The sequence below is a fragment of the Plasmodium chabaudi genome (genome assembly GCF_900002335.3).
Source record: "Plasmodium chabaudi chabaudi strain AS genome assembly, chromosome: 13".
Lineage (NCBI taxonomy): Eukaryota > Apicomplexa > Aconoidasida > Haemosporida > Plasmodiidae > Plasmodium > Plasmodium chabaudi.
In genome coordinates this window covers 1,418,287-1,432,047 of record NC_030113.2, presented here as the reverse complement: position 1 = coordinate 1,432,047, position 13,761 = coordinate 1,418,287, and the positions used below count along the sequence as shown (strand labels likewise).

The window sequence follows — 13,761 nt, the reverse complement described above, 5'->3', positions numbered from 1 at the left end:
TTAAAAATATATCAATAAGCTTTGTTTTATTTTTTCTATTATTCCTAATTATTACTACTATTTAATTATAAATGTTTAAACAACATGAGTCATCTTGAGTTTTTACATAAGTTTGTTATTTCACATTCGAATAATTTTTTGCAAAGTTTTTATGCTGTCGTGGAAAGTTCACAAGTAAGAAGAAAAAAAGGAAAATCATAATAAATAAATGAATAGACATAACATGTAGATATAACTAATTACATTAGTCCGCAATAGGAAATGAGCTTCCCTATTTATTAATTATATATTATTAATTCTGAATAAATAAATTGTTATGTATATTTAGCATAAATGCATAATATGCCAGCACATTTTGTCTCCCTTAGTATACGAAAATCGAAGTGCATACATTTTCATAATTTATAATTACATTTTTTCATATATTTTAATTTATTTATTATAGATAGAATGTCTTGAATGCCCCATAGAAAAAACGGGAATTGATAATTTTTTAATAAAAATATACATAGATAATATAGTAAGTTACAAAAATCGAAATAAAAAAAAATACATAAATATAATATGTAATATTTGTGATTATATAATAAATGGTGTATCACAAATGTCTTTATGGTAGAAATAAATTATCAGCGAATGTATTTTTTACATATGTATAAATAGAGAGTAAATAGAAACAAAATAAAATTAAAAAATGTGTATAATTAAAAAAAAACAAACCCTTCGAATAGTTAACTCTTTCTAAATAAACATATATTTTTTCTTTCACCAGATACACAATATTAGGACGCTGCTTTTAACGTGCTTAAGTGGATCTATTGGGAACACACTTCATAACACAGAAATCGAAAAAAATGATGAATATATTTATGTAACACATAGTGAAAATAAAAATGAGGATAGCATTGACTACAATTCAGAAGATAACAACACTATAAAAAATAATAATAATAATGGTTATACCAAAAATTCATATTTTTTAAATAAATGCAAAAATATTCACAATCTTAGAAAGAGTTTAGAAAATGCTAAAATAAAAACAAGTAAACATATTCCTATTCAAAACAATATTTTGTCTTATTGTATATGATAGCCATATTGTTTACGCCAGCTTTTATTATTTTTCGCAATTTTTTTGTGGTCTATGATTTTTTTATAAATAAATTTTGCATATAAATTTTAGCTTGTAACCCAACTATTCAAATATGTTAGCGTGTAAATATCTCGCTAAGTATACGTTTTAAAAATAATCATTCTTATAATTTTGTTTATTTTTTTTTTTTTTGGTAATCGAAATATTAAAATCGTCGAGGCTAAAATTCTTGTGTGAATCGTCTAATTGCTTAAGGTGTGCTTTATTTTCAAAATAATAATTTGATGTTATATTAAAATTCATCATATTATTTACTCGCCCATAGAAGTTTTCGATATTTCGCACAATATTATTTATTTTATTTATTAGTAATTCTCCAAAAGAACGTGAACTATATATCTTTCCATTAAACACACAAAACATTTGAGTTACTTTTTTGAAAAGGATATTTTTTAATTTATATATATGTGTTAGTCTTATATGATATATAGAATTTGTATTATAATATATATGCATACTAGCGCTATCAGCTGGCTCATCCTTTTTTAAAACATCTAAATTATCATAGCTTATATCAAATAAATACCCCTCATCTTCTTCACCAATTATTTTCCCTACTCGAATTTTTTCATTTAATGATGCATGGCTTTTTGATGTATAAAAAGGAGAAGTATAAAAATAATTTAAAGCATTTTCTCTATTATTTAATATATTTTTTGATAAAAATATATTATCCACATACTCTATTTTGTTATCTTTCTTCAATTCGGATTCATAGTATGTTTCTGCCATTTGTGTTCTTATATAGATATATATGCAGTTGTATAGGTAGCTATATTATTTATTTGTTTATGTTCCCACCAAAAGTAGAGAATAATAAATAAACTACGCAGCAAATGAAATAATATTATGAAGCATATTTGCTGAGTTGCAAGAAGGGAATGCCCTCTTTCAATGTTTTATGGGACTACCTTATGTGTTTAATTGTATTCATGTACGTGTGTACAATAAACATACACAAGGGGTATATAAATAGTATTTTAATACATTCTGAATCACTATAAATCTTCTATTTTTATTATTTTAATTTAAGCGGTAGTATAAGTTCTTTTCTTAAATGTACTATTATATTTTATTTATTATTATATTGTTTGTGCTTTGATAGAAATAATTACTTGATAAATATATCGATTTTATATTTTAATAAAAAATAAATAAAATACGTAAATAAATAATATCATATAAGCGAATTATATGCATGATGATTTCTCAAATTGCAATTATTAGAAAAAGAAAAATGACAAAAAGAATGAATGATGCAATACTCATAAGCCAACCCATCCAAATATCACATGCTATACAACTAATGAAAATGTGCATAAATATTTGTTTATTTCCAATATAGTCATTTAAAAAATACCCAGCTTTGTGACAAAAATTGTCAAGTTCCTTTTAGGAAAATGAAAAGGTATTTAATTTTTATTTATACCCCTAATTGTTTTGTTTGCTTTCTATAGCATATTCTCATAATAAATATATAACTTGTAAATATAATTATTGTAAAAATTTAGAAAAAATAAAATAATAAAATTCCTTGATAAAATATGATGATTTTTATGTCACTATTATGAGGTGGTAATTTTGTATTAATAATTTTCTTTTATAATTAAAAACACGATTGAGAATATCTATTATAAGTAGATAGCATATATTCCATATAGTTTACAACATAATTTAATACTTACACATATATAAAGATGAGATAAAGCATATGATTTTATTTTTTGAAAATAATTGTATGCAATTACAAGCATGTGTATATGGAAACATATATACACTTATACATGTAGCTAATATAAAACATTTTTTAAAATTTTGCTGTATCATTTGTATGAATTATAATACACCCCGATTTTCATGCAAAGTCCATGAACCTGTGCATGTTTTTTGTCACAATATTATGGTAGACAATTTATATCCATTTTTTGCATGCTTAAAATTTCATACCCTCCAATAATGTAGAATAGGATGCATATAGAAATTCTCTCTTAAACCTATATATCACATATATATAGTATATATAGATATATATTATATATAATGAAATGGATTGGCATATAGTTCGAGGCATTGATATTATCAATGTGATCTATGTTTTCAAAAATGAAAAAGACATATTTAAGAAGCAAATAAAATAAAGAAAAATATATTTTTTTTATATAATTAAAAACATTAGATGCATTATTTTTCATCTACACACATTCTTTTTCTTATACATACATAATATATAATATTCGTCCATTTGAAAAAAACAATTAAAATTCATAAGAACTAATTTTTTTATAAAGTTCCATTTTTTGCGTTTTTGATAAATTTTGAAATTCTTTGAAAATACCATCTAAAGTTTTTTTATGTAAAATTTCATCGTTTATCTTGTTTATATTTTTTAAAACATTTCCAGTTAAAACTCTTTTGCATACAACTTGGTCATCACTTTCCGAATTTTTAAGGTCGTCGATAATATTCTTAATTTCATCAGATTTTGCATAAGAATCTCCAAATTTTTTGCTACAAAAATGAGAAAAAAGAAATAAAGAATCAAAAACAATTCAAAGGAATAACTAATATCACAAAACCAATTGTTTTTGGCAAATAGAGAAGCTTTTTTCATTTATCTAATTAGGGAAACAGATTAAAACTAAATCGAATATGTATATGATTCATGTATTGTCTTACTTTAATGTATGCAATATCAATCTTCTTAATAATCGGTAATAGAAAAAGGATCGAGATTTTTCCCATGGAACAATCTTTCTAATAACTCCTTTCTCCTTCATACATGAGGATACATCATGTAGATCTGCATATTTATGACACACTTGTAAATAAAATGGAAGCATTTCCTTTTCCTTCTTTTCTATTTCCTTTTTTACACTTAAAATCTCTTCTTCATTCTAAAAAAAAGACAAATTGAGACAATAAATAAAAATGCCACACCATAAAATGTAGTAATAATAAATGTGTATTTATATGGAAAGCTCTTTAAGTATGTTTCCACATAAAACGAATTCATAAATATGCATATATTCACTTTGCACAATTTTTAAATATAAAGCATTATGCATGTAACCATCTACTTTTATTATTCATTTGATTTGTTCATTTGACTATTCTTTCAATTCTTATTATGAATATTTATTGGTTTACCTGAAGAGTCGCAAGCTTCTGATTTAGTTCTATTATATATGGATCACTGTTATTCATTAACTTTTTTATTTCTGAGAACTTAAATTTTACTTCTACTAATCCTGGAGGTTCTAATATTCCACCTTTACTATTAGTATCTGCATACATTTCTATTATTTGGCTGTTCAATGTTTCATCTACTACTACCCAAGACCCACCTCTAAGTTCTCCCAAAATGGGTATGTATACAAAAACAGGATGTTTATAATTAACTAATTGATTAACTATCATCGATCCAAATTTTAAGATACTGTTAAACATATCCATAGTACCTCCTGAAAATCCTCTCCAATTTGCAAAGACAAATAAAGGCAAATTCTCTTTATTAAAATCTTCAATAGATTGCGCAGTTTTATATGAATTATCAGGGACAAAAACACAAGGAGCATTTGTTGTTTTTATAGCTTTAGTTTTTAATGCTGGATCACATGGAACAGTTTGGGTAACTAAATTTTTATTTACAGCAATAAAACCAATTGGTATTGATCCTAATTTTCCTCTTCCAGTTATAATACCTTTTCCCCATTCATTCATATATTCAAAGTAACTGTTTTTGTCTAAAAATCCTTGTTTCTTATCTGATCCTTTTAGTAATTCGATAATATCTGCTTCATTTACATTGTCCATATCTATATCATTTATTTGGTTCCAATTATCTGGGATCACGTCACTAATTTCGTTCGCTGATTCTTCATCATAATTTTTTTCATTGATGTGCATGAGGGAAGTATCACTTTCTTTCACACTTTCTGGCTCGAAAGTAGTACTATCTGAACTGCTGTGTAAACTGTTTTTTTGCGCATACTTTTGTATGTCTTCATCATTAGTGTATCCCTTTGGATAATTATCAGATTCTTGATCAGAATCAATTGAATTGTTTATGTTTTTAGATTTGCTAAAACCAGGTTTGCTATTTTCTTGAAATTTATTATGAGTTAATTTTGTAGGTTCCCTAAGAACATCAAAATAATTGTCGCTTGTTTTAGGAACATATGACAACCATTTGAAAATCTTATCCACTCCATCCTGATCATTTTCAGCTTCTAATTGAGATATTCCATTTTTCATCATAATATTTACACCTCCTAATTGTTCATTACTTATGTATACTTTTTCACCTAATATTTTATTTAAAGCATTAAAACCAGTTAGTAAAAGAGACGATCCTTTTTTTTGAATAGTTCGTTTACCTAATCGAACTAAGTAAGCACCAATTCCAACACTTCTTCCAGTGACATATGAAAGAGTAAAAATCTCGTCATAAGCTTTTGAGGTTTCTCCTGCTATTAATCCACTACCTCGTAAGTTTTCTACCCCTATATGATTATTTAAATTTCCTACAATAGCATCAATTATATATCTTTTTTCTCCATTTTCATAAATTTCTCTTAAATAAATAATATCTTTTTTAGGAATTTGTTCTTTTATTTCTTCTGTTATATATAAATATTTATATCCAAGTTCTTTTTTATTTTCATCATTCCAACATACTTTAATTTTATCCATAAGATGATTATATAATCCTATTTTTGCTCCTGAGTTGCAAGATATACATATACGTGGTATCTTTTTTTCTCTTGCATAACATGATACTCCATAAAATAATTCATCTTCTAAAACACTAAATGCACCTCCATTTGTTGTAATGTCATTTATTATAAAAACAATATCTCTTCCTTCTTTATATTCATCTGTCTTTACATTCATTAACAATCCGATTACACTTAGTTTATTTTGTCCTATTTCCAAAGAGTTTGATAAATAAAGGGATTTTTTTATTCGAATTTCATCATTACTTAAATTATCAAAATTTTCAAAAAGCCATTTAGATTGCTTATCATTTTTATTAGGTTGAGATTTTTCTTTCTTGCCTGCACTTATTGCATCGTTTGTTTCTTCGGATTTTTCCATACTATAATCTAACTTGAATTCTTTCACACTATTAATATAATTAAAATTGTCATTCAAAGTATTATTTATCCTATTTAATGCAATGTTTATAAGCTTAACAAAATCATAAGCATATGTAGTATCTACATCTCTTGCCCTCTTTCGTTTTAAGTACAATGTATCGATAAGAACTGGATTTATTTTATCTACTTGTTCAATAACCTCTTTTTCATTATCAAAAAGAACATGTAATTTCAACAATTGATTAAGCTCTAATTTTGTTTCATTATTTGTTTTGTCTTTAATTTCTGCATATACTTTAATATATACATTATTAACATAGTTATCTATGAAAAGCTCATTATATTTATTGAGGAAATTTTTATAAATTTGTTTAATTCCATTTATTTGATCTTCTATATTCGAATTATTAGGCAATACTATATGATATATTATATTGCTAGTAATTTTAATATCCTGAATTGATGGATTTAATCTATAAGTGCTTATATCTTCTATAGATTCCTTTAATTCAGACATAAATAAATCATAAATTTGATTGTTTATTTGGCCCTTTTCTATATTTTTTGACAATAGTATATTGTTTTTTCCATTTGGAGTCATTTCAATTTGCTTGTGTTCATCATGCATCTTTGCATTGCCTGAATCAGCTTGTTTTTGTAAATCATTTATATCGATGATTCTTTGAGCAAATAACGAAGTGTATTTATTATTTTGCTTGTATATTCCTAGCGATATTTTAGTCTTATTAAATATTTCTTGTCCTACATTTTTTAATTCAAAATTTGCTGCAATATCCTCTGAAGTAAGAATTTCTTCTTCAAAAGGAAGGAGATATATTTTACTATTTATAGTAGAATCATTTTTATTTGTTTCATGATTGTCTTGCACCTTTTGTCGTTCTTTATATGTGTTCATATCAATTTTATGAATCTCACTATATTTATTTCCAAAATAGTTATATATATATAAAGTATTCACTTTTTTGGCAGCTATATCTAAATAGTTTTGCAGTGAGTTAAAGAAAGTTTCATTTTTATTTATTATATGCAACGTATTTATCATATCAGATTTCGTTTCATATAATATATCATCCATCATACTTTTAAACTGTTCAATAGTGATGTCTTGATTTAAATTTAACATTACGTTGTTATATTCATGATTGTTTACAGAAAATATTAAACAATTGGATGAATGTGACTTAGCTTTTATAGTAGAGTATTTGTACAAATTACTTAAATATGTATTAAGCATTTCCTGATAGTTATAATTTTCCGTTTTAAATAAAAATGGTAAAAAATTGTGAATATCCAATGGTGATTTTAAAAAGAATTTTATCTTTTCTTCACAATTTGTATTATTTAAGATTTTATCTATTTTATAATTATCCATATTTTTAGACTTAGTAAGAAGACGGATATAATTTTGTAAACTTTGCTTCTTCATATCTTCCATATTTTTATTATATTGAAAAGAAGATTCCAAATAATGAATTTTTTCGATCTGTTCATATAAGTATATAATGTATCTCGATAGTAAAATTATAGATCCAAAAATCTTTCCTTTGAATTCTTTTAATATTTTGATTTTATTTAAAATTTGTAAAGATAAATCCATTTTTTTACTATTTATTAAATTATTTAATATTTTTTCTAGAAATTTTATACTTAAATAGTTGTATGTATATGCATGTATAACTTCACATTGCTTTTTCTTATCACTAATACTGTTATATAAAATAGAATAAATTTCTACTTCGCTAATAATTTCCTTTTTCGAAAATAAATGATTATATTCTATAAATTTATCTAATATATAATTTAGATTTGTATCAAAATTATTTTTGTCTTTTAAGAAATTTTCAAAGCATTTTTCATAATCTTGCTCATATCCTTTTAGTAAATATTCAATTCTTTTTGTGTTTGATAATTCAAGGAAAAATTCATTTCCTTTATCTTTTCGGTTATCAAAATTTAATTCAGCATCTTCATTGCAACTTGTATCGGCTCTATTTCTACTACTTTGTGAATTATCATCAATACTTCTACTCATTTCGGTATCGCTAATTATTTTCGCTTTATTCAAGTTTTTAACCTCCGAATTTACTGGAAAACCAATTTCAGTAGAAACTTTTTTGTCTTTATATGATTGATTCTTATAACTGTCATAAGATATAAAATTGTCACTATTATCTATTCTTTCTTCTGATATATTATTTGTTCTTTGACTAACAAGCGAGTCATTGCTACCAGAATTACCAACTGAATCATTATGCATTGTATTTGTAGTAGATAAATTATTTTCAGAATTATCATTTATTAATTCTTCATTAGATGATGAACTCATTTTATTTATGGTATTTGTTATCGATAAATTTAAATTCGTTAAATATTTTTTAACAGAATTAAATTTTTCATTTAAATAATTTTTTGATCCTATAGATGTTTCTTTGGTAATTCCTGGCATATTTGTAGCATCTTCTGATTCCTTTTTGGGGGGCATCAATGATTCATTATTAGTAGTTTTTTTATTTATCTTATCATAGCTTGAGGTGCCATCTGTGGGTTCGCTTTCCATATGTGAATCTATTATTTTATTGTTATTATCGTTTTTCTGAGAAAATAAGCGAAACATGTTATTTTTATTATTTTCTCCATTTTTTTTTTTCAAAAACAATTTGTTTCGTCTATTTACTTGATTTTTATGTATATGCTCGTCTTCTGTGAAATATTGGGTTTCATTTGTTTTCACACCTCCCGTTTTTATATCTTGAACAGACACTGATTCATTTGTTGTATCATCCTGTGAATGGCTATTAATGTGTTGTTTTGAATCAATTTTATCATTTTTCGAATTTTCAAATTTCCTGATATTTTCTAATTTTTCTTCATCAATGTTGTCACAGAACATTTCGTTATTATGCGACTCTTCTGCTAAATCTGGAAAAAATGTTCCGTCTAATTCATATGCATTTTTGTTTGACAAATTTAGATGGCCAACAAAATCAATAATTTTGTTATTATTATCATCATTTGGAGAATTATGATTATCTTTTTCCTTTTCTATAACTCCTAATAAATCACCAATTTTTATCATAGCACCTTCTGACATTTTATGCTTTAATATACCAGTTTCAGTAGATTTAAAAGTCATAATCATTTTCATTGCTTCTACTTCTATGTAATCATCAAATTTATTAATTTTTTCACCATCTTTTATTAAATATTTTACAATTTTTCCATTTGTATTTGATATTAAATGATATGGATTTGTAATAACAGGGATAAATACATTGTCTTTCCCTAAATTCATATGTGTTCCTAAGGAATCTTCTATACATGTATATATATATGTTTGATTATGGAATGATGCAAATATTTTATTATTTTCTTTATCATATTTTGCTAATATTTCTATTTCTTGATCATTTATATTCAGTTTATATAAATCTTCACCAGTATTATATCCTTTGAACATATACTTTACATTTTGAAAAATTATATCAAAAATATATGCTCTTTTCATTTTTCCCTTTAAACTTATGTCATTGATACTATTTTCTGATTTTATTGCAATATCTTCCCTATTTAGACTATCTTCCATATTTTCCATTTCTTTCATAAAATAAATCAACAATTTAAATATGGCAGCACACAAAATAATTATATGAAAAGTATTGTAATAAATATTTTTTTTTCGTTCTATTACAACATCTAGCCAATTTGTTGTTATATTGTTATCTATAAATGCTTTGGATTCTAATATTTTTGCTAAATATTTTGTAACTGTTTTAATTTCTCCGTCTATGTTTAATTTCCTTAGTGCTAGAATTAAATTCTTTCTAGCCATTTCTCTTGTTTCTCCTTTTGCAAATATGTGACCAATTTGTGAATCTGAAAACTCATGAACAAACCCATTGTTAATAGAAAAATATCCCCATACATCTTTCGAATTTTGAAAATTAACATTTTTTACTAATCCGGATGTTGGTTTAAAACTATCATTACTGTTTTCGGCTGTTATTCGAGCAGCAATTACATGATTTTTAGTATGGGGCATGTTGTTGTAAAAATCAAACATACCCAATTTTTCACTCAAATTATTTTTCACTACACTATTATTATCTTTTTCACTTATTGAAAGTTTTAAATTATCACTTGAACTACTAACACTGCTTAATGATGCGTTTTTTTTTGTTTTCTCTTCTATTTTATATAACTTTTTTATATCGTCTATATTTTGAAGAGGTATGCCCATAGCAACTTGAAGCTGAATAGCAACAATATTGGTATCAGTTATTCCTTCTGAAACAGGATGCTCTACTTGTAAACGTGTATTTAATTCTAAAAAGTAATATTTGTTATTAATTTGATCATATAAATATTCAATGGTTCCCGCACCTCTATATTTGATCATTTTTGTTAAACGTATAGATGCTTTTTCCATTTCTCTAAAAATATGTGGAGGAACAATAGAAGGTGGCCCCTCTTCAAATATTTTTTGAAATCGTCTTTGTGTAGTACAATCTCTACCACTTAATGAGCAAACATTTCCATACATATCACCAACAACTTGTATTTCAATGTGTCTAACATTGCTGCATACTTTCATTAAAAATATTGGTGAATTTGGTAATTCATTTTGAACTTGTTCATAATATTTTTTAATTTCATTTTCATTTTCTACCTTTCGAATACCTTTCCCACCACCACCTTGCGACGCTTTTATCATAACAGGATAACCAATCCTTTTGCATTCACTGATGCATTCTTCTAACGAATGAATAGTAGATTTATTATATATATCTTGATTAATTGAATTATTTTCAAAATCATCAATTTTTAAATTATCGCCACTCCATTTAACAACAGGCACATTAACACTTTGAGCTAAAATGTTGGCTGATATTTTATCACCTAATGCTTCCATAACATTATCAGTTGGTCCAATAAAAATTATATTTTCCTTTTCTAACATGGATGACAATAATGGATTTTCCGAGCAATGCCCCCAACCTGGCCAAACTGCGTCGACATTTTCTTTTTTTGCAATGTCAACAATTAAAGAAACATTTGCATAATTATAACTGTTTTTTCCAGGAGGAACTTTAATAACTTTATCTGATAAAGATATGTATTTGGAATTACTTCTTATATCATCTTCAGTAGCTAATACAATTATTTGTATTAAATTTTCATCATTAAATGTTTTAAATAACCATTCTTTTAATGACAATATGCATTTTAATGCTGCCATACCATTATTAGCAATTAACAATTTTTTTATTATTTTTTCATTTTTAGTTTTTAAATAATTTATATATGGATATCGTCTTTCATTTATATAATTGATATAATCTCTATATGCTTTTTTTTTTATGTTATTTGTTTCTTCATATGTTAAAAATTCGGTATCATCAACATGCTCATTTTCATTTATTTCACAAGTATCACTTTTTTTCATGTATATTCGTTTATTTCCGAATTGTGTTTGTCTTTTATTTATATTGCTTATCGATCCCCCATTTTTCTCTCTGTACAATGCAGGTGTTTCTTTTTCCACATTATTTTGAGTAGGGTGCACATTTATAGTTCTTTTCTTTAGTGTGCGAATATTTTCCAATGGTTTAAAGCTGTAAAATAATTTATTCAAATTTTTTTTTTTCTTCTTATTTTGTGTATTAAATTTTTTAAATGAATAAAGATGCTCTAATATGCTATCTGAATAGTAATGTAATAATTGATCGTTTTGTGATTTTATATAAGAATCAAATTCTTTTGAATATTGTGGTTGATTTAAATTTGCATCATCAGTTATATTATTAGACACATTTAAATTTGAAAAATTGTCTATCAGATTCTCTAAAACTTTTTTTTCTCCATTATTTACATTGTTATTTTTTTTCTTTAAATCGTCTCTAGTTATGTAGTTGCAATTGGAATCATTTTTAATGTCACTTTGAGCATCGTTTCTATTGGATGTAAAACTGAAAGATCTTTCTTCAGGATCTTCATCTAGATTATGCCCTATGTTGTCATATGAATAAGTTTTATCAATGTCATAGCTATGGCATCTATTACTTGCATTGCTTATGCTATCGTTATCTTCATCATTATTATTTCTCAATTTCTCTATATCAAAATCATCTCCATTGAAACTCTTACTTTTAAAACTGCTACTTAATGCATTCGAATATTTGTGAAGGGTGTAGAGAAATGCAGAACTCTTAGAATTATACTTTGAATTTTTTTGTGTATTTCTTTCTGAATTATTATATAGATATCTAACCGTTTTATTTTTTAAAATGGAATTTAATGCATTTGTTCCTTTAGACACAAATAAAGGCATAAACTTATTTCGATAATTTTCAGATAAAACATTATTTGGCCCTTTTCTATTTGGGTATTGGTCTCTCGTTTCTTTTTCTGCAAAATTATTGGCATTAACATTATTATACATGTGCATATAATAAGTATTTCTAATTTTTATAGATTTTGTTGGATTTTCAAATATGAGAACAAATAGTAATATTGATAAAAAGATACTAATCATTTTTTATTTTACTCCATTTATATATTTTCTTATTAATACCCCATAGACACAAAAGTGTAACCTTACGTAAACATAAAAGTATCGATATGCGATGGGGTATGCAAATACATATATTCGCGTGTAAACAATTGCATATAGGCCTTGTATTTATAGTATATATATTTATTACATTAGAAATATCTTGTATAAGATTCATAAAGGTGTATTACATACCCTGCTTAGTTTTGTTATTTTAATTTATTCTCAATTTTCTTATTTATAATTTTCTAAACTCTGATATTGCTTGATTTTTTTATGGAGGGTAAAATTTCAAGCGTCTTATATAACTTTTAATTTCCTTTCGGTTTTTCTCTCTTTTTAATATGCTAATTGCTTGATTATTCTTCAAGTTTATTAAGCGTACAAATTTATTTATTCAATTGAAAATTATTATATACATATATATGCATATACGCACATGTATATATTTAAATTAAATAGAACAAATACAAATACAACAGAATATTGAAAACTTTGTTATGTATATATTTCTTGGCGTCTTGCTTATATAGATATTTAAATATGAGAATATATATATATATTTATTATATTTACACACATTTATGTGCATATATTTATATGCATGTATATATTCCTTTTTATGTGTCTGTCTGCATATACATATGTGTGTGTGTTATATCTATGCATTTAGATATTCAATATTGTGGGATGGACATATTTACAGAAAAATAATCTTTATAATGTTATTTTTCATTTAATTATTTGTAGCCATATTAAAAAAAGTAAAACAATCCCGTTTAATATGTTCCCAAAACAAGTTTGCAATTGAGAAATATATCAATTTAATGACATAATATATATCATAAGGACTGTTTTCTATTTTTTTTATTTAACATACAAATTATTTAATTTTATTATTTTCTTTTTTTATCAATTTCTATATTTAACTATGTGCT

General features: G+C 24.8%; 3 protein-coding genes across 3 annotated transcripts; 1 reads left to right on the top strand and 2 right to left on the bottom strand.

Moving 5' to 3' along the window:
* Nucleotides 1-84: 84 nt before the first annotated feature.
* Nucleotides 85-1,090, top strand: PCHAS_1337600 (conserved Plasmodium protein, unknown function; the record flags this gene model as incomplete). Its single annotated transcript, XM_016799301.1, has 3 exons — nucleotides 85-174; nucleotides 446-520; nucleotides 773-1,090. 3 exons carry the CDS (start codon nucleotides 85-87, stop codon nucleotides 1,088-1,090), a joined length of 483 nt encoding a protein of 160 aa, XP_016654610.1.
* Nucleotides 1,091-1,240: 150 nt separating this feature from the next.
* Nucleotides 1,241-1,885, bottom strand: PCHAS_1337500 (mediator of RNA polymerase II transcription subunit 6, putative; the record flags this gene model as incomplete). Its single annotated transcript, XM_731426.2, has 1 exon — nucleotides 1,241-1,885. The coding sequence occupies one exon, from the start codon at nucleotides 1,883-1,885 to the stop codon at nucleotides 1,241-1,243; it is 645 nt and encodes a 214-aa protein (XP_736519.2).
* A 1,523-nt stretch (nucleotides 1,886-3,408) lies between these two features.
* On the bottom strand, nucleotides 3,409-12,805 carry PCHAS_1337400 (acetyl-CoA carboxylase, putative; the record flags this gene model as incomplete). The annotated part of the gene is made up of 3 exons (XM_016799300.1): nucleotides 3,409-3,661; nucleotides 3,830-4,047; nucleotides 4,301-12,805. 3 exons carry the CDS (start codon nucleotides 12,803-12,805, stop codon nucleotides 3,409-3,411), a joined length of 8,976 nt encoding a protein of 2,991 aa, XP_016654609.1.
* Nucleotides 12,806-13,761: the final 956 nt, after the last annotated feature.